Source organism: Bolinopsis microptera, chromosome 10, assembly GCF_026151205.1.
Source record: "Bolinopsis microptera isolate Bmic1 chromosome 10, MBARI_Bmic_1.0, whole genome shotgun sequence".
Taxonomy (NCBI): Eukaryota; Metazoa; Ctenophora; class Tentaculata; order Lobata; family Bolinopsidae; genus Bolinopsis; species Bolinopsis microptera.
Window position 1 is genome coordinate 1,003,447 of NC_087081.1, and position 21,698 is coordinate 1,025,144.

Here is a 21,698-nt window from a genome sequence, read left to right on the forward strand (position 1 = left end):
AAATTATGGTTATATCTTTTAAAGCTACAGAAAAATCGCTCACTATTAAAATCATCCTAGGTATCACATGGTCACTGCACTGGATCTGAAAAGATCTCATGGCATAGCACAATCACTTCACGATGGTTCATTGTAAATCATGGATAACAGACCCCTACAAACCAAACAAAACACCTCCTCTGCGTCCCCCACACTCGACCTCTCCACTCACACACCCACTCTAGTGTCTCCCAGAACACTGCCCTCTGAAACTTTACCTCCTAACACATCCCCTCTAGTTTCAGAGCATTTGAAGCAAATTAGAGAGAATGACACTGTTCTTACACCGATACACACAACAAAGTCGTGTTTGACGGACGAGGAGCTGGATAGTTACCCTGTGGAACCCCAAGCAGTAAATCTTCCTACAGTCAGATTTCGTCACGATTCAATTCCACCCGTTAAAACTAGGAGGCAGACTCTTACGGAGTTATTCAACAGCAATGTTTCACAGTCTGTGGAGGAAATTATGGCAGCAAGGAAGGAGATTAGTGCACATATTCTAATGGCTGAAAGTAATGCAATACGCAACCAAGATCATTCGTTTCGGTACTTTGCTCTCAAAATGACTCATTCAAAGCCCTTCAATCGATTGATGTTGTTCGTGATCCTGGTCAACGTTATGAGTATTGCCTTTCAGAACGAAACTACTGATATTTACAAATATTATGAGGTATTTTACTTTATTCTACTTAGCCGTGTGTGATACGTTGAATAATTAATTGTAGGATAAAGATTGTAGAATTTAGGGAATGAGTATTATAGAGTATGACGTCAATTACAAATTACAAAATTTACATACATGATACAAATATTACATAAATTGCATATTATGGTTGACGGTGTTTGTGAGGTATACTTATTACATAGGATTTTTTAATTTACCTCAATAAATGTAACAAATACAGTTAACTTTATGTTTGGTACATAATATTTACCTTCGATTAACTTATCAACAATTCCATGCAACGCTCTCCTTAGCATGTTGCATTAAAAGTACCTAAAAGCCTTAAAAGTAAGCCATTGACCATGAGTATTAATAAACGTAACATGGTGCTACAAATATTTCAGTTGTTTGCGATGTTAAGCGACATCTTCACAGCTATCTACACGTTTGAGTTTGCCATCAAGTTCTACGCGGACAGGTCACGCTACTGGTTGTCCTTATACAACATTTTTGACTTCTCAATTCTAATCCTCGCTTACGTTGACGTGTTATTGGCTTCCACGTCTGCTCAGTAAGTTTCAACTTTGTTTTATAGTCTTTCAGTTTTAAAAATAATAATAATAAAATTTGGTAGCTTAAACACAAAATCTAAGCCCAGTGGATAAACCACAAAACGTATGCTCTATTGTGTGAAACAAAGATACTAGATCAAGATAACTATCAAGGAGTGTATGCACTATGCATAGGACATAAAAAGTTTTGGAACGAAGATGACATGCTTATGAAGCGAGCTAACATTCTAATTGCTAATAAGTTCAAAAATATCATGACATTAGGTTGCATCCTAAACAGTTTTAGAAGAAGTTACGGGCAAATAGGTACCGACTAGCTATTAACCGGCTATTAGACCGGTTAATAGCCGGTCGGGATTGTACCTATTTGCCAAAGTTGTGAATATTATACATACGTATATTGATGGAAGGGATTCGTATTATACGTTCGAACTTTATATGGGAGATTTGCAGTACTGTCGAGATCCCTTAAATGTAACTCCATAAAAAGACAAAATACCCTGTACTATATTTCTGCAGAACTGCTCATATTAAAGTTTCGTAAGTCCCATCCTAGACAAGTAATAGCCTAGACAGGTTTACGTTTTATGTACAACAATAATTTCCTTCGATGGTGCAACACAAAGAATGGGAATTTAAAGGGCTGGAACAGAACCCCCCCCCCCCAACAGAACCCCCCCCCCCCCCCCCAACAGAACCCCCCCCCCCCAACAGAACCCCCCCCCCTGAACAGAAGCACCTGTTACTTTGAAGCGCTAATTAACAGATAGTATTAAAGTAGACACTGTTAATATATCCAAACTGTGTTAATTCTGGCCACTTTACACTTAGGGAGTAGTTATTGTACGAAGGGTACAAATTGTACGAAGTTTGTGGGCAGATGAGACTTGAATTTAGTATAGGAATGAGGTAGGGAATAAGTTCTTAAATTAAAATTATTTTGCGATTCCAGGGGCAACAACAAACTAGCCAGTGCCATGAGATCACTGAGAGCTTTCCGAGCACTAAAGATCGTGAACTTTCTACCGGGGGTCCAGGTTATAGCCTCTGCACTGGTAAAAACTCTCAAAGAGCTAATTGTTGACGTGATTCTCCTGCTCATTTTGCTGCTCTTCGCGTTCGGTGTTATGGGATTTTACTTCTTCGGGTGAGAAATACAGAATTTTTGATAATCTAAGGAGGTTTCATGGATTGAAAATTTAGCTAAATATGACTTAAGTTAAAACAGTAGATGTTCTGCGAAAACCAATAACCTTTTACCAAGAAATGTGGTTTAAGAAACACCCACCCCAAGGTACGGCGCTGTAAACGAGCGGATCCTAGAAACGTGGGGGAGTCTATCGGCAGTGTTCCTGACACTATTCACCGTGGTCACAGCAGACAGCTGGTGGAAATTCATCGAGGAACTGGTTTACGAGGGTGGTCACTCTCTCGCATACTCTCGCGCTTACATTGTTACATTCCTCTTCTTCGGGCATTTCATCACGGCTAACTTGTTCATTGCTGTTATCATCACTAATATTCAGAGTTCTTCTAATGATTTCAAGGCTAAGGAGGAGATGGAGAGAGGGATTCTTGTTCACGATAGAAAGAAAGAATATTGGAAGAGGTCAAGGAGAGAGGTTAGTCAACAATATGATTTTTAAAGAATAACATTGTATTAGTTATTGGTACATGACCCTTAGGAAACCAACTCTGTAAGTAAAGTTTATTGACTTATAAATAACAAATTAATTATATGTTTAATTAAAACCTGAAATCTCACATTAGACTATTTGTCTCCACAACCCCCTTTTTAATTATCTGTCCCCCTAGCCCTTTCCTTGGACGTAAATAAACATTGCTGGTTCTAAACTTTATATTAATTTATCTTCAGGTCAAGCGGTTGATGAGCAATACTAGATTTATAAACGGTGAATGTAATTTCAACGAAGTAGCAACAGATTTCTACTACTCTCTTCAAAAACGAGATTTTGTGGTGAAGAGCGACTTGAAAACTAATATCCTGTGGATGGATACTGTTTGTAAAGAGTTGTCCAGGTCGATAAAGAGTAATCGGAAGTGTCTCTATTTGCAACGAAGCATGGGTAGGTGCCAGAAAGAATATTATTTACTTTTTTGGTTATTATTTTGGTGGAAACTCCCCCTAAACTATCAGTTACCCTGATGAGGAATTTAAGTCATTCCTCGGTATTTTATCGTTTTGCACCAGTTTACCTTAAATTTTATTTCAGTAGAATCTATTGCCCCCGTTTGCAGTCTTAGTGAAGTGGACCGAAGAAAAGTCAGTATTACAACAGATATGCGATACGTTGTCAAGGTAACTGAAGAAGTGACAAATTCTTCTTTCTCGAAACTAGCTAAAGTTCAATTTTTCCTTTTAATATCTACATATTTCGGGAAGAATAGAACAATTTCGGGAAATTCAAATTCCTCTCAAATTAGTCTTCTTAAAAATTTGTACAGTATAGACTTGACAAAAATCCTCATTTGAAGAAGGATCACTACAATTCCTGAAAAGCAGCTATTAAAAAACCCAAACAGCCAAACTTACTTAAAACATTTTTTGTAATATTTTGTTTTTTGTGCAACTTGAAAGGTTTCTTAAATTCCCCTGTTAAAACTTGTTGAAAACAACAAAGTTTCTGTTTTTTATGAAACTATTCATTGCTCAAATACCATTACAAGGAAGTGTTACATGAATGTTTTGACACGTGAAAATCTACATTTCCCACTCCTGAACCAATCAGCTGCAAGACAAATATCACGTGACAATTGACATTGAATATCATGTGACACTACTTCTCCCGCTATTAACACCATGATTTGATTTTTACCAACACAAACCAAACTAGACAGTCCAGATTTAACTAATGAGTACAGTTGAAGAATGAAGAAACAACTGAAACTTTATAACTTGAAACTACGTTTGTCTAGACGACATTTTAGACGAGATTTACCACACATATTTTGCGATTTACCCACATATTTTGTTACCCATACCAAACTTAGCTTTATTTTCAGCACAAACTGACCGGACTGGAGTATCTAACACGAACATTCTCAACGGGAGGGAAAACACGCAAAAGTAGCACTATCAGTATGAAAAGAAATGATAATTTGAATGCTCCCAATAAATTGAATGCTCCCAGACTTTCAATATTTCGGAGAAAATCAAAGTTAGGTTAGGAATCGTTGTTCGGGCTCATTTCAAAGGGTTTATTGACAGAGTCTCAATATTGCAGTTTTATCCAGCTCAACTTCTGTGTATAATGAGAAAATAACAATAAAACGAAATGCTTCAATTCTATCATTTTTTGCTAGTAATTCAACGTTTTGATTAACTCTAATATTGAATTCAAGAGATAGAGTCCTAGCTAGTAGAGGGTTAGTATTACATTTTTGATAATGGATGTCGAATAGCTTATGTAATATAAGTTTATGTTAATATTAATATTATTTATGTGTTGTTTGTTTCACTGCTGCCAAATGAAATTGTTATTCAAATGGATAACATCTGTTTTGACTCTGAATTGCCTTGAACCAACCAATCGTAGCAACTGCTAAAAATATGTTATAACTTTTAAATAACTTCTATTTGACATGTGACGGTATCTCTTACATTGACTTTGTAAAATTTATTGGTGAAGGACAGCTGTATATCTTGACTACCCGTGCAAATCAAATCAAATCAAATCAAAATATAATGACACAAACATCATCACACATCATCAAAAATATATCTACTAAAGTTTAAAAATGGGAAAAATTATCTTAAATCTATTGGCCTAAACAACCAAGTTAAAATGAATCTAATTGACATACTTTCCACATTGACATACTTTCCACATGCAAACTAAAAATTCAGCGATTTTTATTAGTCTTCCATTTGACAAACTGTTTATTGTTGAATAAGGTTTCGTTCCGGTAGTTTGTTTTTTCCACACCTTAACTTTAAAACTGTTTTAGGCATAATGGCTCAACCGGCACCAAATGTGAGTACTTTACTTGAAAATTACAATTTCTATTCTTTTCAGTTGTGCGTCGTGCAATGCATTGTTTGGACAGAAAGCGTGAGCACCATAAACATCAACCCGGCTAAATCTATTTATAGATACTTCTAGTATATGCTGGTATTAGAGCTGCCGGTGAAGAATGTTGGTGAGCGAGTATTGGGGTATAACTGGGCCCTTGGGGTTTAGCTTAGGTCATGGTTTGGATAACTAACGTTTGTGTGAGGGTAGATTTTGATACAGATAGTTAGCCGGAGTGTTTTCTCTTTGGACCATAACATACCACAAACTACAGTTTACAAAGCCTCGTTGACAGCGTATTGAAGCTATCCGCTATTCAACTTATGTAGTGCAATATTCACTATTAACATGATCAACAAACTAACTGCATTCAATATTATCGTCAATTTCACAAAATATGAAAAGGCTAGAATCTTCGTGACAACCGAAGACTGATTAAAAAATACAATTAATATGAAAAGATGGCAGTTATACACCATTTACCAGTATGTTACAGAAACAGTCAACAATCTTCGTTACTTTAGAACTGTCCATGTTAGGGGCGGTCTTCAAGCATTTTCTTGAAAATAAACATCCTAAAATATAAGGCAGGCTCTTGACTGATGATCCTGGAGTATGAAGATTCTTCCCAACAGTCCTGACTGACAAATTTTATTGGCTAATTACTGATAGTTGACAGATTTGAGAGGCTGGAATGGAGTATGTGAAATTGGGAAGAGGAAAACGTTTTAAAACATGTGTTCGTGAAAAACATTGTCAGTTACTCAACCTTTAACAGCTTTTTACGCTTCTGCAACTAGCTGAAATTTGCCATTTTCACGTTAAAAGCATCTTCTTTTTCGCGCGAGAATTTGTGCGCGTATATTATATTTATTTACCGTCGACCGATCGCACTTCTGCTTGACGAGCAACCCCCGAATGTGTACATTATCGTTTATCACTTGTTAGGAATCAGTTCTCTGCCCTACATCCGTCAAATAAACACGCCTGGAAATACCTTAGCTCTTATTTGATTCTCCACAACAAACTTGTTAATCAGCTTTCATTATGACAAATTAGTGAGCATTACAAAATTATGTTCTACAAATTTCTATCTATTTCAGGCTCGGAGATCAAGTCGGCCGCAACGGAAACGTATGTTTGTTGATACGTATGATTGTTTAGGCAGAGATGAAGAGAAACAGCTTAGTGCAGCACTAAAAGCATCCTTAGTAGAATCAGATCCACAACCTGAACCAGATCCACAACCCGAACCAAAGAAACAAAATACCGCACCAGAAGAAAAACAGAAAACTGAGCCAGAAGTAAAACAGAAAACTGAGCCAGAAGTAAAACAGAAAACTGAGCCAGAAGTAAAACCACCAGAAGTAAAGCGGGGACGAGGCAGACCCAAAGGGAAACCAAAAGAGAAGAAAGCGGTTGAAGCGAAGAAAGTTAAACCCGACCCCGAATCCCAACCAGAAGATCCCTCGAGCAACACTCACGAAGTTGAAGATTCCAAAAATCCTAAAACGAAGCGCAAAAAATCCATCATCCGACAAAAGTCGATATCGGGGGAACCCGTCATAGTCAAACCACAACGAAAGTTTGCTTCCGTAACAGCGAACGGTAGAAAAGTTCCAGCTAAGAGAAAAGCTACCCCAAAACGCGCACCTACCCTACCAGCATCAGAAGATTGCGACGACACCCCAAAAACCGAGGAGTTTGTGGACTACCTCTGTTTACGCAGCACTGTACCCAAAAAAACAGAATGGAGACATTTCAGCGGAGACGAAGATTCCTTAGTTATCGCAGAAAGCGAGGATTCCTCTCCAGAAGATGGTGAGGACTTTAAAGTTTTTGATTTTGACGAAACCCCGACCGAGGACAACGACACAAAAACGGACAAAACACGACAACCGTCTAGCCAATCACGTACAAAACGGAATAACTCTGCCAAGAAACGGAAACTGACTCAGAACTACTACAACGCCAAGCTGAGGTCCTCTGCGGATCACACTGATAATTCCGTCCTTGACTCGGCTCCTGTGTTCCGACCGACTGGAGAAGAATTTAAAAATTTCCACGCTTACCTGGAAAAGATAACTTCTCAACTGTTATCAAATGGAATGTGTAAAGTTGTACCTCCACTTGCTTGGAAAACACCACACGTACTATCAGATGATTTGAGGTTCACTATGAAGAGACAGGAGGTTCACAGGATTTGCCACCGATCTGGTCCTAGTACTACAGTATTGAGACAGATCAAATCTCATCTCATCAACGATCACGGTTTTGAGTGGAAAGGGCTCCCTCAAATTGGAACCATGGTTGTTGACTTGGCCCGGTTTTCATGGCTGATGAAGAAAAATGGCGGTCTTCAAGTCGTTATTGACAAGAATAAGTGGTCCAAGATTGGTGATGCGTTGGGCATCGCTCAAGTGGCAGAACGTAACGAGCAGTTAGAAGATGTTTACTGTAAATACCTCCTCTCATACGACTTGTTGTCAGACGAGGAGAAAGATAAGCTCAAAATAGACGACATTGAAGTAAATGATGAGATCGAGGACATTGGAAAGAAGGATGACGCTGCAAGCTCTGAGGCGGCATGATGCTCACGCTCGCAAGAACAAGTTCCCTCCTGACGGAGTCGCCTCTGCAACATCTCTGGAGCTGGAGTTCTGGAACCTTGTGTGTTCGTCTGAGGAGTATTTCGTGTCCCCCAAAGGTATGGAGTCCACTATGACACATGGTAGTGGATTTCCTGCGTACGAGCCCCGTCATATCTCACAAAGCGACTGGAACTTGACCAATCTCCGACACCTCCCCGACGGAGTGATGGGATTCCTGCCGGATGTCAAGTTTGTTACTCAGCCTAGACTGGAGTTTTGTTCTCTCTTCTCAGCATCTGGATGGCATGTTGAACCCCACTTCCTGCCACTCATCTCTTACAACCACTTCAGTCACCCTCGTATTTGGTACGCTTGCCCAGCTTCCGATAGCCGGAAATTCTTGTCAGCCCTCCACGATATCGTTCCCCGTCTTGTTAACGGTAACCACATCCTCGACCCTAACTGTGTTCTTATCCCTCCTGCTGAATTCATTGCTAAAGATATCAAAGTGGTCAGAGCTGTCCAGAAACCTGGCGAGTTCATTATCACTGCTCCTAAATCTTACATCGCCCACTTCAGTCTCGGCCTCAACGTTAACGAAGCGGTGAACTTTGCAACTGAAGAGTGGCTCCACCATGGCTCAGACAGTTTGAAATTGTACCAAGATTGGAAGTTAAGACCACCCCTGAACATTCCTCAAATTATAATCGACGTAATAAAACGACACGACTCTTTGAACGAGCGTGCCCTGAGAGCTGCAGAACCCTACTTGATCTCCGTTCTAAAGGATGAGCTGGAAGATAGAAAGAAGTGCACTCTTCCTACTGCATCTCTTATTCTGGAGTCCAGTGATATGTTCTGTGAAAATTGTCAGACCATTTGTCATCTCTCTTCTGTTAAAGCATGTAAACTTACTGAGGGCGTGCCCTCAAAGATGAAGGAGAAGAAATCGAAGACTACCAAGAAACAACCAGCTTTCTGTCTAAAACATTCATCTCACATCACTACCGGTTTGCTGGAATGCAAAGTATCTGATGCAGTAATCAAACGTATGCTCAGCACCCTTGAAAAACGACTCCACCCAAAACGGAGTATAGTACACCCAGTCCAGTCTCTGGCCAGGTCAGTGTGTCGACCCCAGATGACACCCTCTCCGATAGTTTCCAAATCAGAGCCTGCAAAACCCACGAACACACCACCTAGCTGTGCGCCCCGTTCACCTGCTCACCAGGCCTCCCCCGTGTGCCCTCCTAGTCCTGAGGAAGCTACTGCTGGTCAGTCAGACAAGGGGCTGCGTCTTATCATTCCCACCCAACCTCTCGCTTACACCCGGTACCCTCCCAGTCCAACCTACACCAACACTCCCATCACTCCTCTACCTAAACCTATCGCTATCAAACCTCAGCTTGCCTCTCCCATCATACCCTCAATGCTGGTTCACCCTCAAAGGTACACCTTCAACATGGCTATGCCGGTCCCTCGCCCTCCCTCCCTTCCTGAACCACGTCCTGCTCTTTGGGAGTCCTATCAGCCTCCTGACACTTTATAGTCACGTGGCACTCCTTATATGGTAATCCTAGTCACGTGGTGCTCCTGACTAATAGTATGGGACAGATCATGTTTTACCTCACATGGTAGCGTTAGCACTGATAAACCCTATAAACCCGGTCGAGATGATGGTTTAAAGTCATCCAGTTTTGATTTCATGATGATGTGACTGAATTTATCATTTTCTTATCGGACTTTATTCTAACGAACTTAACTCGGTCGCTGAGGCTCTTAGCAGTCATAGTCAGGGCCGGCAGAATAAGGCACTACAAATGTATTGATCGATAAGCCACTAGCTGGTAATATCTCGATATCTCCTACAATCCGTTGGAGGAAGTTAAACCCGATACATTTCTTTGAACTGTAAAGCAATTGATCTCTAATTATGATAATGTTTAGTTATATAGTGTAAGTACTCTTCTTTATTGTTGCCGTGTTGTTATCACCTGTTGATTTGGCGCTCATTTATTGCGCGGCTTAAGTGTGATCTTTCGTGATTGAATTATGTATACTTAAAAACGCACTTGTGCAACTGCAAGCAGTGATTGCAAGTCCTGATTAAAATTTTCCGAAGATAAAGCCTATCACCTATGTTAAGGATGGACATGATTCCATATCTTTGCAGAATTTATGTAACATTTCAAATCTGTAAGCAAGGACTAAATTATATGTCATAAGTTTCTTATCTCGTTGCTAGCTTAGTTCTTATTGTTCAGGAATTGGGTATTTTTTGACCACATATTCAGAGATATCATTCCTTCTTTAACCTCTCATTCATATTGAATAATATCAGATTGCCACAGATAGTTAAAGTTTGAACCAAGGCTAAGAATCTTTCTGTAAAGCCCTTTATTGTATTAATTGAATTTTAAAAGTAAAGTGAGAAATCGCTGAATTTTCCGAGTCTGAAAATGCAATTGTGACAAAATTTTTGTGTTTCTGATCTTCTTTGTTGTGTTAAAGTAATAACGGAATTTGTTTTTTTGCTCTATATTTTATACATTTTTAATTGATAATTCCATTTTTGATCAGTAAAATATTTAATAGCTTCGTTGACAGTTAAACTCTTGTGTTGAGCCCTTTGGTTCTATTGCCTGATAAAGAGTCTCACAGTTAATAAAGTGACCGTTACATTTCGTTTCTAAAGAACGCTACCTCCTCAATCGTATAGTGTTTTTGTCAAAATATGAGCTGACTGTTTAATATGATTTGCGCGAAACGTTATGTATTTTAGTGCATTTGCCACAGAAAATGAATCGTGTTGCACAAGCTTATAAAAATTTAAGTGATACGAAAAAGGGTTATGTTGTATTGTAATCACGATTTAAAGTTAAAATGTGCGTGAGTGTAAAATTTAAACAGAATCATTGTACAAACATTAATTGTATTGCGATTTTTCTTTTATCAAAATCTTGAAATTATTGCGTTTTCCTTGTTTATTTCTCATCATAAATCAAAGGATCGTCCACAAGAAAGTTTCACTAATACTTTTTCAGAGATCTGAGCGAACTTGTGGCCCGGCCTGTAAAGAAACTACGAGCAAATATCCTTGCTAGTTGATCTAGTTGATCTATTTGATCTAGTTGATCTGTGCTTATTACTGTTGCGAATAACCATCGCGTGCTCTTTCCACGTTACTTGTCAGCAAAAACTGATAAACTCTGAATTTTAATTGGTCAATGTGTTTATTAACATTTGACTGATGTGATATTTAAATATTTTAAAATTACTTGCAGACAGATTTAGGCTGGATTGTATGAACGCAGTTTTTCAGCTTGTTTTAATGACGTAATTGTGTGGGCGATCTTTTGATATACGAGAAATAATTGATATATTTTTGTAGTTTGATCATCAAGATCTATGATGTATAGTTGAGGGTAGATTGTGATTTTAAAAGTTTGGAAAAGTTGCGAGCGTTTCTTCTTCTGGCCAGACAAAACTTGAAATCAAATTTTGCTAACCTACAATCTAGCCGGAAAATCCTTAAATTATCTCTATAGACCATATCAGAGTAGTAAAATAGGCAATATAAGGTCTGTAAAACAAACTGTCTGATGTTTAAAAGTTGTAATAAGAACATGAACTTAATTTAATTAATTTCCTAAACGGCACAGTTTGTGCTACTGCTATATAATACCAATACCCACAACCCAGCGGATCACGTAACAAGTATTGCAGAAACCAACCTTACTAATTACTGTGCTAATTACTGCGCTAATTACCTTACTAATTACTGTGCTGTACGTAATATCAGTTGCCACTTGCCACGCTATGAACTTAAACATTGACTGCAGTGCATTTGGCATTGGATAATATTAATAAAAGTTAGTATAAGCTGAATAACAAATAACGATGCCCCGACCTTATTAAAATTCTGAATACCTGATCTGATCTCGATACACTCCGGCCTAAAGTGCATCAATGTCGAGAGGATCAGAGCCTCTCAACTCTAATTTCATCCCAAAGTTCGATATTCATATCTCCATAAAATGAGGTCGGCTGATTTGAGGACTGACGCTGGAATTACTAAACTGTAAACTCAAATATGTAATAAGTATAACTGTTCTGTCTATGATCTGATTTACCTGGGGACCCCACGCCATAATGTTCATAAACATAGAATAGAGATTAGGCGGAATGACAGGCTGAGCACCGCCTACTGCCCAGTAATCTATGATTAATATCTATCAGTACTTAGATCACTATATGTACATTAACAAGTTCTCCATTTAATTATTATTATGTGGCTCTGCGAAATGTGACAGAAAATTCAAAATCCTAATCTACGAGTACGGGGCCATCCTTAAACTACGTCCAGTTCCACTGGCGCTAATTTGGCTGATTTTCAGACCACCCACTAGGCGCCATAGTCTTCACACAGCATTAGCCAACCACGAGCATCCTTACTCATGTTACTGATGCAGGATCCTTCGTAACTGCAAGCTCGTGAGGGCACTGGTTACTGTTATAGGGCACTGGTTACTAATACTGTTATAGAGTTGATTCGCAATGTCAATCCCTCGCAGCACGACGTGAAATTTTTGTAAGATTAGTAAGAGCCCGAACAATGACCTTTCTTATTAATGTAATATGTATGTACTACGGCTTTACCTAATTATTAAAGATCTGGGCTTCACTGTCAACCCCAGAAGAAGCAGGAGATACCCAGCAGTTAAGGTGACAGATGTCGACTTTGCTGACGATTTTGCACTGACAACAGACACCGCAGAGCAAGCGCAAGATCTTCTCCTCAGTTTGGAGCTGGCTGCTAACTGAAACTCCGTTGGACTTCACCTCAACGAGAGTAAGACGAAGTACATCAGAGTCAATCTCTCTGAGTCTGACTCTACCGTCATTAATTATTTAAAGCAGCAAGTGGGCAGGAGATAGGGCAAGTAGATGAATTTGTCTACCTTGGAAGCAGAATAATGAGTGCGGAGAAGGACTTTGATGTTAGGAAAGCAAAGGCATGGGGGGGGGGGGGGGGGGGGGGGGCTGTCATCAGTTAAAGACAATCTGGAATGCGCAGGGACTTAATGATCCGTGTCTTTCGAGCAACGGTTGAGTCCGTACTCCTGTACGGCTCTGAAGCTTGGAGGATAAGCCAATCCATGACTAAGCGGATCAATGGATGCTACACTAAAATGCTCCGGATGGCCTTGAACATACGTTGGCCACAAATCATCAACAACAGTGATTTATACGGCAACATCCCCAAGCCATCAGTGATGATAGCCTCCAGAAGAATGAGACTGGCTGGACATGTAGCCAGGCATGACGACCTTCTGGCAAACCAACTTCTGTTCTGCCTCTGGGACCCTCAGCATGGATACAGGAGACCGGGGAGGCCCCACCTCACGTTTCTGGACATGCTAAAGAAGGACACCAGCCTTTCCTGTGTTGACGAGATAAGATCTGTTATGCTTGACCGCGACGTGTGGCGAGGAATTATAGCTGCTCGGACCAAGAAGCCGACTTAAGTCGGTAGTATGTGGATAAGGTTTCGTGGTAATGTGACTGATCATGTGATCACGTAAAAGTAAAACGACTTGGTTTCACGTATTAAGCTGCACTGGTATAATAAAGGGACTTCATTTACCCTAGGTTGCAGCCGTTGCGGGTGCTCCTGCTTAATTTCAGCATTTAGGCACACCAGTTAATGGTTAAGCACAGGGCACAGGGATCCTTTTAAGGACGCCCGCGACTTGTTTCGTAACTTTGTGCAAAATTCTCTGTTTTCAGGGTTCTGTAATTATTTATAAAACTTTTTTTTCTTCCTTGTCGATAGTAGAAACATTTGGAAATCCCTATATTTTCCGTTCTTTAACTTTTAGTTGCGGTCTTATAGTAGTACAGTCTCTTAATTCTTAAGCATAGCAGTACATTATCTTGTAGCGCGATGCACTACTGGGTCGCGCGCGCATCAAATAATGCTTCTCGCAACCACGTATGCAGATCGGCGAGATGCGAAGGATTGACATCGTGAATCAATACATTATCGTGATTAAAGAAATGATAATGAAATAAATAGCTGTGGAAATGAGTGCCGATATATTCAAATGTCGTTGACGTTAGCCTGCTTGAAGTTGAAACATCAATTTATCTTGAAGTACCATTAGTACAGGGAAATCCGTCTGAAAAAATCGATCTGCTGACACACGAAGCTTTCAGAGGATTTTTGACGTTTTTGAGTTCCATTAGGTGCCCTTTATGGCTGACCAACTTTTCCAAACTTTTCCACGTGGCTTAAGGCCACTTTTTGCCACTTTACCACTTTTTACCACCTTTCTTGTTTGTCGAATATCTTTAGTTGTGAACATCGTAAAAGGTTGCGAATCAATCGAGTGTGTTCATATTATCAGGAAGAAAAACTTTTGTTCTAACAATTTTTACGTCAGATAATAAGTTAATTGGATAATTATCAATTAACCAATTAGCAAAATTCTAAAAATTTTTTATTGGCTAAAAATGATCGAAATAGCTTAAAACACGGAGAAAAGTAGTTTTTAGAAAAAATTTGAAAATTTTTCACTTACATTTTTTTTTCGAGACTTCGAAAAATTTCGAAAATTCAAAATATTTTTTCCGCCAAAAGTGATCAAATTGCATGAAACGCGGAGGAAAATGATTTTCAAAAAAAACTTAGTCAATTTTTCGTTTCAAGAATACTTAAATCACCAATATTTGTAGTTGGAGTTTAGTAAATCTCGGCAGATTTTAGTAATAATCAGGAATTACTAACTCTAAGTGGAAAGGTCTGAAACTGAAAAACGTTAAGTTTAACCATACGATCGTGATATAAGAGTTTCATGACTAATTACAATACAGCCTTATCGATTTTCACAGAAACTGCACCAATGGCACAGTCAAGATCGAAACGATAGCCTGCTGTACTGTCATTTTATTGATTTCAATGATGAATCAGTGGGGTTAAGATTTGTAATAAATAAAACCTCTCTGTACCGTCAATTGTGCTAATCTAAACCGGCCTACCTGTATTACCAGACCTCTTCTTTTCCTCAACAATCAAACCGAGTTGTTCATATCGCATTTGGTGGGTGATGTAAACTAAGTAGTAATACATATCGAGCTATATTCAATCACAATACGACACAATGCAACACGTGTATATTATATTATGGCCCTTAATGAGGTATATGAAATGTTCTATACCGTACACTTCTCGTTTCTCCCGTGAGAGGCCCGATATGGAGAGGTTTTACATTTTATCACGAAAATGTCTACTTGGTCTCATGGCTCTTTGACAGCTCAAAGAAGGCAAGAAAAACCAAAAAGCTTAGAATGTCAACTCGCAAGAGCGGGCTATCGGACAACTGAACCCAATTTAGACATTTAGATTAACCCTAACTCTAACCCTAACCCTAACCCTAACCCTAACCCTAACCCTAACCAATTAAGCTGATTGGTTAGTGGGAACTAGGTTCAATTGGGTTCAGTTGTCAGTCTTCGATCTGTCCCACATTAATCCCGAGCTGATCATCATGGGCCCCGAATATCCTGCGGGAAGAACCTGTATTTTTACTTCACGACGTCCGGATTTCAAATCAACATCCTCAATAACATTAACAATCCTTCCTGATCAGGATCTGTCTCTATTAGCAATTTCCAGAATATCCTGACTCTCGTGGAACAAGTCACTGAATTAATTATTACCGGTTCTTTACTACCCCTTGCCCGACACTGTACTCGTATCTAAATCTTACCCTTTCCCGTATGTTACCCTTGTTGATTTTACTTTTAGCCGACCGTGACATATGGGGGTGATTTGAGGTATCCCGCAAATGAAGCGGTATGCAGTACAATACAAAACAGTTACAGTAGATGTTGGAAGGTGTATTTACACTTGCTTCCTGGACCTGGCTGTTCCTCAGTTTCCCTGATCTGTTCTTGCCCTTCTTCGAACTGTAAATGGGCCATGAGACCAAGTAGACGTTTTCGTGATAAACTGTAAAACCTCTCTATACCGGATTTCTCACGGTATAAAGCGTTTCATAAACCTCATTAAGAGCCATATAATATACACGTACTGTGTCGTATTGTGATTGAATATAGCTCGATATGTATTACTACTTAGTTTACATCACCCACCAAATGCGATATGAACAACTCGGTTTGATTGTTGAGGAAAAGAAGAGGTCTGGTAATACAGGTAGGCCGGTTTAGATTAGCACAATTGACGGTACAGAGAGGTTTTATTTATTACAAATGTGATTATCTTAACCCCACTGATTCATCATTGAAATCAATAAAATAACAGTACAGCAGGCTATCGTTTCGATCTTGACTGTGCCATTGGTGCAGTTTCTGTGAAAATCGATAAGGCTGTATTGTAATTAGTCATGAAACTCTTATATCACGATCGTATGGTTAAACTTAACGTTTTTCAGTTTCAGACCTTTCCACTTAGAGTTAGTAATTCCTGATTATTACTAAAATCTGCCGAGATTTACTAAACTCCAACTACAAATATTGGTGATTTAAGTATTCTTGAAACGAAAAATTGACTAAGTTTTTTTTGAAAATCATTTTCCTCCGCGTTTCATGCAATTTGATCACTTTTGGCGGAAAAAATATTTTGAATTTTCGAAATTTTTCGAAGTCTCGAAAAAAAAATGTAAGTGAAAAATTTTCAAATTTTTTCTAAAAACTACTTTTCTCCGTGTTTTAAGCTATTCCGACCATTTTTAGCCAATAAAAAATTTTTAGAATTTTGCTAATTGGTTAATTGATAATTATCCAATTAACTTATTATCTGACGTAAAAATTGTTAGAACAAAAGTTTTTCTTCCTGATAATATGAACACACTCGATTGATTCGCAACCTTTTACGATGTTCACAACTAAAGATATTCGACAAACAAGAAAGGTGGTAAAAAGTGGTAAAGTGGCAAAAAGTGGCCTTAAGCCACGTGGAAAAGTTTGGAAAAGTTGGTCAGCCACAAAGGGCAACTAATGGGACTCAAAAACGTCAAAAATCCTCTGAAAGCTTCGTGTGTCAGCAGATCGATTTTTTCAGACGGATTTCCCTGTACTACATATTGGAACAAATATTTTGATATCCTCCCCGGCACAATTTTGACCATTGTTAATGATCTGGCCCGGCGCGCGCTACTTCCAACTTCGTAGCTCGTGCCGACGAAGAAAGCGGCGCGCGCTACTTCGAAGAAATTTAGACGAGTAACATCCGTCAAGGATTTGAGCAGATATTGTGGTACATCGTGATAGAGGCAGGGTTCATGCTGCCTTCAGTAGTGGTCTTCATCAGCTTCGTAGTGAGCACATTTTCTCTCTACAAGAAAGGAAATCTCAAAACAGAGAAGGACGTAAAATACAGAAGAATCTCCATAACTGTGGCTCTATTTACAGCTGTGTTATTGATCTGCAACATTCCATGTTTCATCTACCAACTAAACCTCATCATCTTCCGTGTCAGTAATTACGTGATTGGTCTAGATGTGAAGTGTGATGCAGCCTGGTCCATTCCATAGTTCCATTGGTATGGATCTCTAGTGTCACAGTTCTTGACTACCTTCCTCAATCGAGTTGACCCTTAATATATTATTCTCATTGTTACAGCTGTTAGTATTAGTTAATGTTAGGTATCTATATGTACCGCCTAGTCTAGGGATTAAGCTAAAAGGATTCCGTTGCTACGTTACAAATCTGTGGACCTTCTCCTCGGTTGACTCAGCCGAATTATCAGAAACGTGATTTCTAGCGGAAAATGAGGGTAACATGATTAGCCCATTCTAGCGAAGGCTTGGGCGAAGAAAGTGTGGAATTTCTTGACCGTCGCTGGCCTAATTGTAATTGCACCTTCGGTGCAGCTCCCGTAATTACAATATGACCATTTTGCTGTGGACAAACCGAGGTAAAATAAGAATTTATAGAAAAATTATCCAACAACTATACTTTGAGCATAGTTGATAATCTATTAATGAATAACTTTCCAAAGAAAGGTTAAAAACGAGGTAAACAGATTTTGAGCAAAAGCGTGAATCAGAAAAAATATAACAGTAAACCGACTAAAAATTCACTCATGTTGCATGTATAGAAAACATATTTGGTTTGATTATTCAACTGGGGGGGGGGGGGGGGGGGGTCCAAGGGGAACTTTGGGGAGTTTTGGGGAACTTTTTTTTGGGGAACTTCAGGAAACCTGGGGGACTTCCCAAAGTTCCCCAAAAAATTATCAATGAAACAAATAATTTTGGGGAATTTTGGGGAACTTTTTTTTGGGGAACTTCAGAAAGTTCCCCAAAATTCCCCAAAGTTCCCCAAAAAAATTATAATGCCAAACAAATTATCATGCTGCAAGTATCAACAAGTAAGTTAAGATTATACCTTATAATAACATACATGTTAACATTAATTGGTATTAATGTATATTAGAGAAATTTTGAATAATTTTGAATAATTTTGAATAATTTTAAATAATTTTGAATAATTTTGGGGAATTTTGGGGAACTTTGGGGAGTTTTGGGGAACTTTTTTTTGGGGAACTTCAGAAATCTTGGGGGACTTTCCCAAAGTTCCCCAAAGTTCCCCTTGGACCCCCCCCCTCAACTGTATAATTTGCAAAAATACAAACACGACCCAAATATTAAGTTATCAAAATCACTAAAAATCGAATTAATTTCCCGATTAACAATTTCTCGCCCAGCAACAACAGGACAAAAAAGTCTGAAAAACAGTAATTCACAACTTAGCACACATCAAGAAGTCACTTATGGTCTGGACCGCGAGGTTGTAGCTGTGGGCCTTTACACGGAGATTACTGTCATCTGTAAGGAATACTACTACTCGCGTTATGTGCTGTGTTCCTGCCATTTTCGCTGTGTGACCTGCCAAAAAGAGATTTTAGTTCATTCTCCATGAATATTGAATAAACCGTAAAGTGGAAACAACTTATCCCTCGGGAATATTCATATGAGTTATAAAAGTTGCTCAGTGGTAAAGATTCCGACCTAGTTATTCAACTACTACTATTACTACTATGTCGGAACTAAGATTCCGACCTCGTTATTCAAGTAGTATAATATTCTAGTCGACAAAAAACCAAACACTTTATTTTCTCACCAGTAGATTCACTGAGACTGAGAACACCGTTTAGAATCAGATCGTCGTTACTTTGTCTCGCTCTCTCTTCTTTGAACTCTCTGCTTTCCAGGATAGAGCCCTGCAGTGTAAATTTACAGTTCAGAACAGACGGTCACGTGTTATGTAGTGTCATTAGTTTTAACCAGGTGTAGCACATCCTGGTTCCATAATATCATCCAAATCATCGAGGGGGAGGGAGTTTTAAAATGATCACGCTAGTGTAATTTTGACACAATAGCTATGTGTAAAACTGATTACGGAGGGGAGACGGGGGTGAAAAATTGGCCAAAAAAGTTATTAAGTAATATGTGAACGGTCCCTAATTAAATCCCTAAATTGAACAAAGATATAAGTAGTAGAATGAAAATGTCGGGACTCGAGCTGATATTAAATAATAAGGAAAATAAGGAAATGCTTTGAAAAATACAAGAAATTTTTACAGAAACTTGATTTGCACTACTAGTTGTGAAATATAGCCCACAACACACCACCAAAGAACGAATTAATCAATCAGTTAAAACAACCAAGTGTTACCTTTGAAGTTAAGAGTGCTACTGATTTGTCAGCAATGAATTTGTTAACTGAATCCAGGGCCTGAGCGGCTCTCTCACCCTTATTGCTACTCTTACACAATCCTGTTATCTCATCCAACACCACTAGAGGTATTAGCAGCTTGTACGAGCTCATTACTAGACGTTGCATCTGAAATGAATTAGGTTTGTTAATTATTTAGTTACGTAGGATATTTTGTTGTTTCACCACACCAAAGTTGCAATCCTTTAATAAGAGTTTAAGCAGGTTTCGTTGGATTATGTTCAAATCATCGACGAATAAACACTATGTTTCTGAAACAAACCTTATCTAGAGTATCTAAGAAACAGTTTGTGTCAGGGATGATGTATTTTGGTTTGACTGTGATCCTGATTCGCATTCCTTGGATCTGCTTTACTGCTGCCTCCATTTCGTCTTTCCTGTCCTGACGATTGATAATTCTCGTAATCAAAAGAACTCAATAGCAGATAGCTGCAGATAACGAAGAAAAAAGCGAGTGGATTGGACAAGCTCACGAGATCTCAATTTCAGTTATTGGAACATATATATTATGGCTGGCGTGCGCGCGCACTGCACAGCATCGCACTTTAATCAGAGTAAACTCTCCGCCGCTTACGCTGATACAAGATTCAAACTGTGACAGAATATTGCTCTACGAACTTGTTTATCCTGCAATGTCTGAAGAAGTTTCCCTTTCTTTTCCAAGAGTTCAGCAACTTCAGTATCTTCCTCAGTAACTTCAGTATCTTCTTCAGCAAATTTGGTATCCGCTTCAACATTGTTAGTAGCACTCTGGGCGCCCTCGCCTTCACCCTGTAATATGGTTTATTATTAAGTAATAAGCGTCTTACAATCTTATCCAAAAAAGAAAAATGTAGCAGGATAACAAATGATAACCTCAGTTGTCAGAAATTGAGCTTCGATGAAAAGAAACTACTCAAATCCAAGATATTTTGTTCAAAAACAGACCGTTTTATGAGTAATCTTCATGACCGATATTATCTCTAAATCTGATCCACTGTCTTCGTCACTCAATTCAGCTGCCTTCCCTAACTCCACCTCTTCTAAAACAACTCCTTCTTCATTCATAGCATCAACTGTTTCACCCTCTTTCACATCAATTTCACTCTTCGTTACGATCTGTTCAGTTTTGCTGTCCAAGTATTCAAAGTTTCTGCTCTCGGTGCATCCAAGGAATGTTAGATTTGCTGCTAACTTTTCAAATGTACTCACAATCAGAACTGCAACATATCACGTGATTACGAGTTTGATTCAGGGCGGCCGGTCCAAATACTATTGAAAGGGAACGGCTCTTGGAGATTGGCCAATAAAAACTGTGTTCAGTGCAGACTGCAGACCAAGAAGGAAACATAATAATTGCCAAGGAGAATTTAGAGAAATCGAAAGCGGGAAAAAACGAAAGTCGAAAGTGACATAAAACCAACCAGCTCTGCCGAGATCTTCGCTCTGTTCTCTTGTCAGGTTGTTAAGATAGAAAGGTTTTGTTATGTTCTGTAACGATGATAACAGCTCTATACCACGCAGCATGGTGACCTCTTTCAGAACCACACTCTCTTCGGTAAAATCAGTGTACTGAAAATGGAAAGTAACTGAGTTTGATAGTTGGATCTTAAAATGACTGGTAATCTTTATCGGTTTAGTATCAATTAATCTCGTATCAGCATCAGAAACTGTCATGCTAGTAGATGTTTTAGTGCTACATATACACGCATTTCTAATACAAGGGGAGTCCCGAAATATTGACATTTTAAAATCTCGTTGAAAATGGAGATGATATGACTTCAAAATTAAAATCACGTGACTAAAATAAAACATTTTACTTTTCTGTATCTCGTGATTGCACTTTGTAGAACGTTTAACCAATCTATCAGTTTCTTCTTGAACATCACACTGAATTTCTCGATAACATCACTGTCTATTTCCTGGTGGTTATTCGAAAGATAACATTCCAGAGGAACATTCCAAATATTTCATTGCAAAACAGGACAATAAAATGTGCATAATATAATATAAAATGTGCATAATATAATATGTAATTCAGTAAACCCTCTCT

At 38.7% G+C, this 21,698-nt stretch overlaps 4 protein-coding genes across 4 annotated transcripts in view; 3 read left to right on the forward strand and 1 right to left on the reverse strand.

Moving 5' to 3' along the window:
- The window catches only part of LOC134822131 (glucose-6-phosphate exchanger SLC37A2-like), a 104,507-nt gene extending 93,638 nt beyond the window's left edge, over window positions 1-10,869 (forward strand). Inside the window, exons 2-3 of the mRNA XM_063833040.1 lie at window positions 5,248-5,273; window positions 6,416-10,869. Of these exons, the coding sequence (XP_063689110.1) occupies window positions 5,253-5,273; window positions 6,416-7,903 (1,509 nt within the window). The 5' untranslated portion in view covers window positions 5,248-5,252 and the 3' untranslated portion in view covers window positions 7,904-10,869. The remainder of the gene's footprint in view (window positions 1-5,247; window positions 5,274-6,415) is intronic.
- LOC134822132 (cation channel sperm-associated protein 3-like) lies at window positions 29-4,741 on the forward strand. The gene is made up of 7 exons (XM_063833043.1): window positions 29-712; window positions 1,111-1,277; window positions 2,231-2,425; window positions 2,573-2,900; window positions 3,155-3,365; window positions 3,513-3,598; window positions 4,303-4,741. The coding sequence occupies exons 1-7, from the start codon at window positions 140-142 to the stop codon at window positions 4,465-4,467; spliced, it is 1,725 nt and encodes a 574-aa protein (XP_063689113.1). The 5' UTR covers window positions 29-139; the 3' UTR covers window positions 4,468-4,741.
- On the forward strand, window positions 7,880-10,869 carry LOC134822135 (protein Jumonji-like). Its single transcript, XM_063833045.1, has one exon. It carries the CDS (start codon window positions 8,022-8,024, stop codon window positions 9,450-9,452), a length of 1,431 nt encoding a protein of 476 aa, XP_063689115.1. The 5' UTR covers window positions 7,880-8,021; the 3' UTR covers window positions 9,453-10,869.
- A 7,076-nt stretch (window positions 10,870-17,945) lies between these two features.
- The window catches only part of LOC134822341 (telomerase-binding protein EST1A-like), a 92,762-nt gene continuing 89,009 nt past the window's right edge, over window positions 17,946-21,698 (reverse strand). Inside the window, exons 19-27 of the mRNA XM_063833355.1 lie at window positions 21,466-21,567; window positions 21,070-21,217; window positions 20,594-20,865; window positions 20,285-20,437; window positions 19,929-20,048; window positions 19,607-19,774; window positions 19,052-19,151; window positions 18,540-18,816; window positions 17,946-18,052 (exon numbers count right to left, since the gene is read on the reverse strand). Coding sequence (XP_063689425.1) covers window positions 18,671-18,816; window positions 19,052-19,151; window positions 19,607-19,774; window positions 19,929-20,048; window positions 20,285-20,437; window positions 20,594-20,865; window positions 21,070-21,217; window positions 21,466-21,567 — 1,209 coding nt within the window. The 3' untranslated portion in view covers window positions 17,946-18,052; window positions 18,540-18,670. The remainder of the gene's footprint in view (window positions 18,053-18,539; window positions 18,817-19,051; window positions 19,152-19,606; window positions 19,775-19,928; window positions 20,049-20,284; window positions 20,438-20,593; window positions 20,866-21,069; window positions 21,218-21,465; window positions 21,568-21,698) is intronic.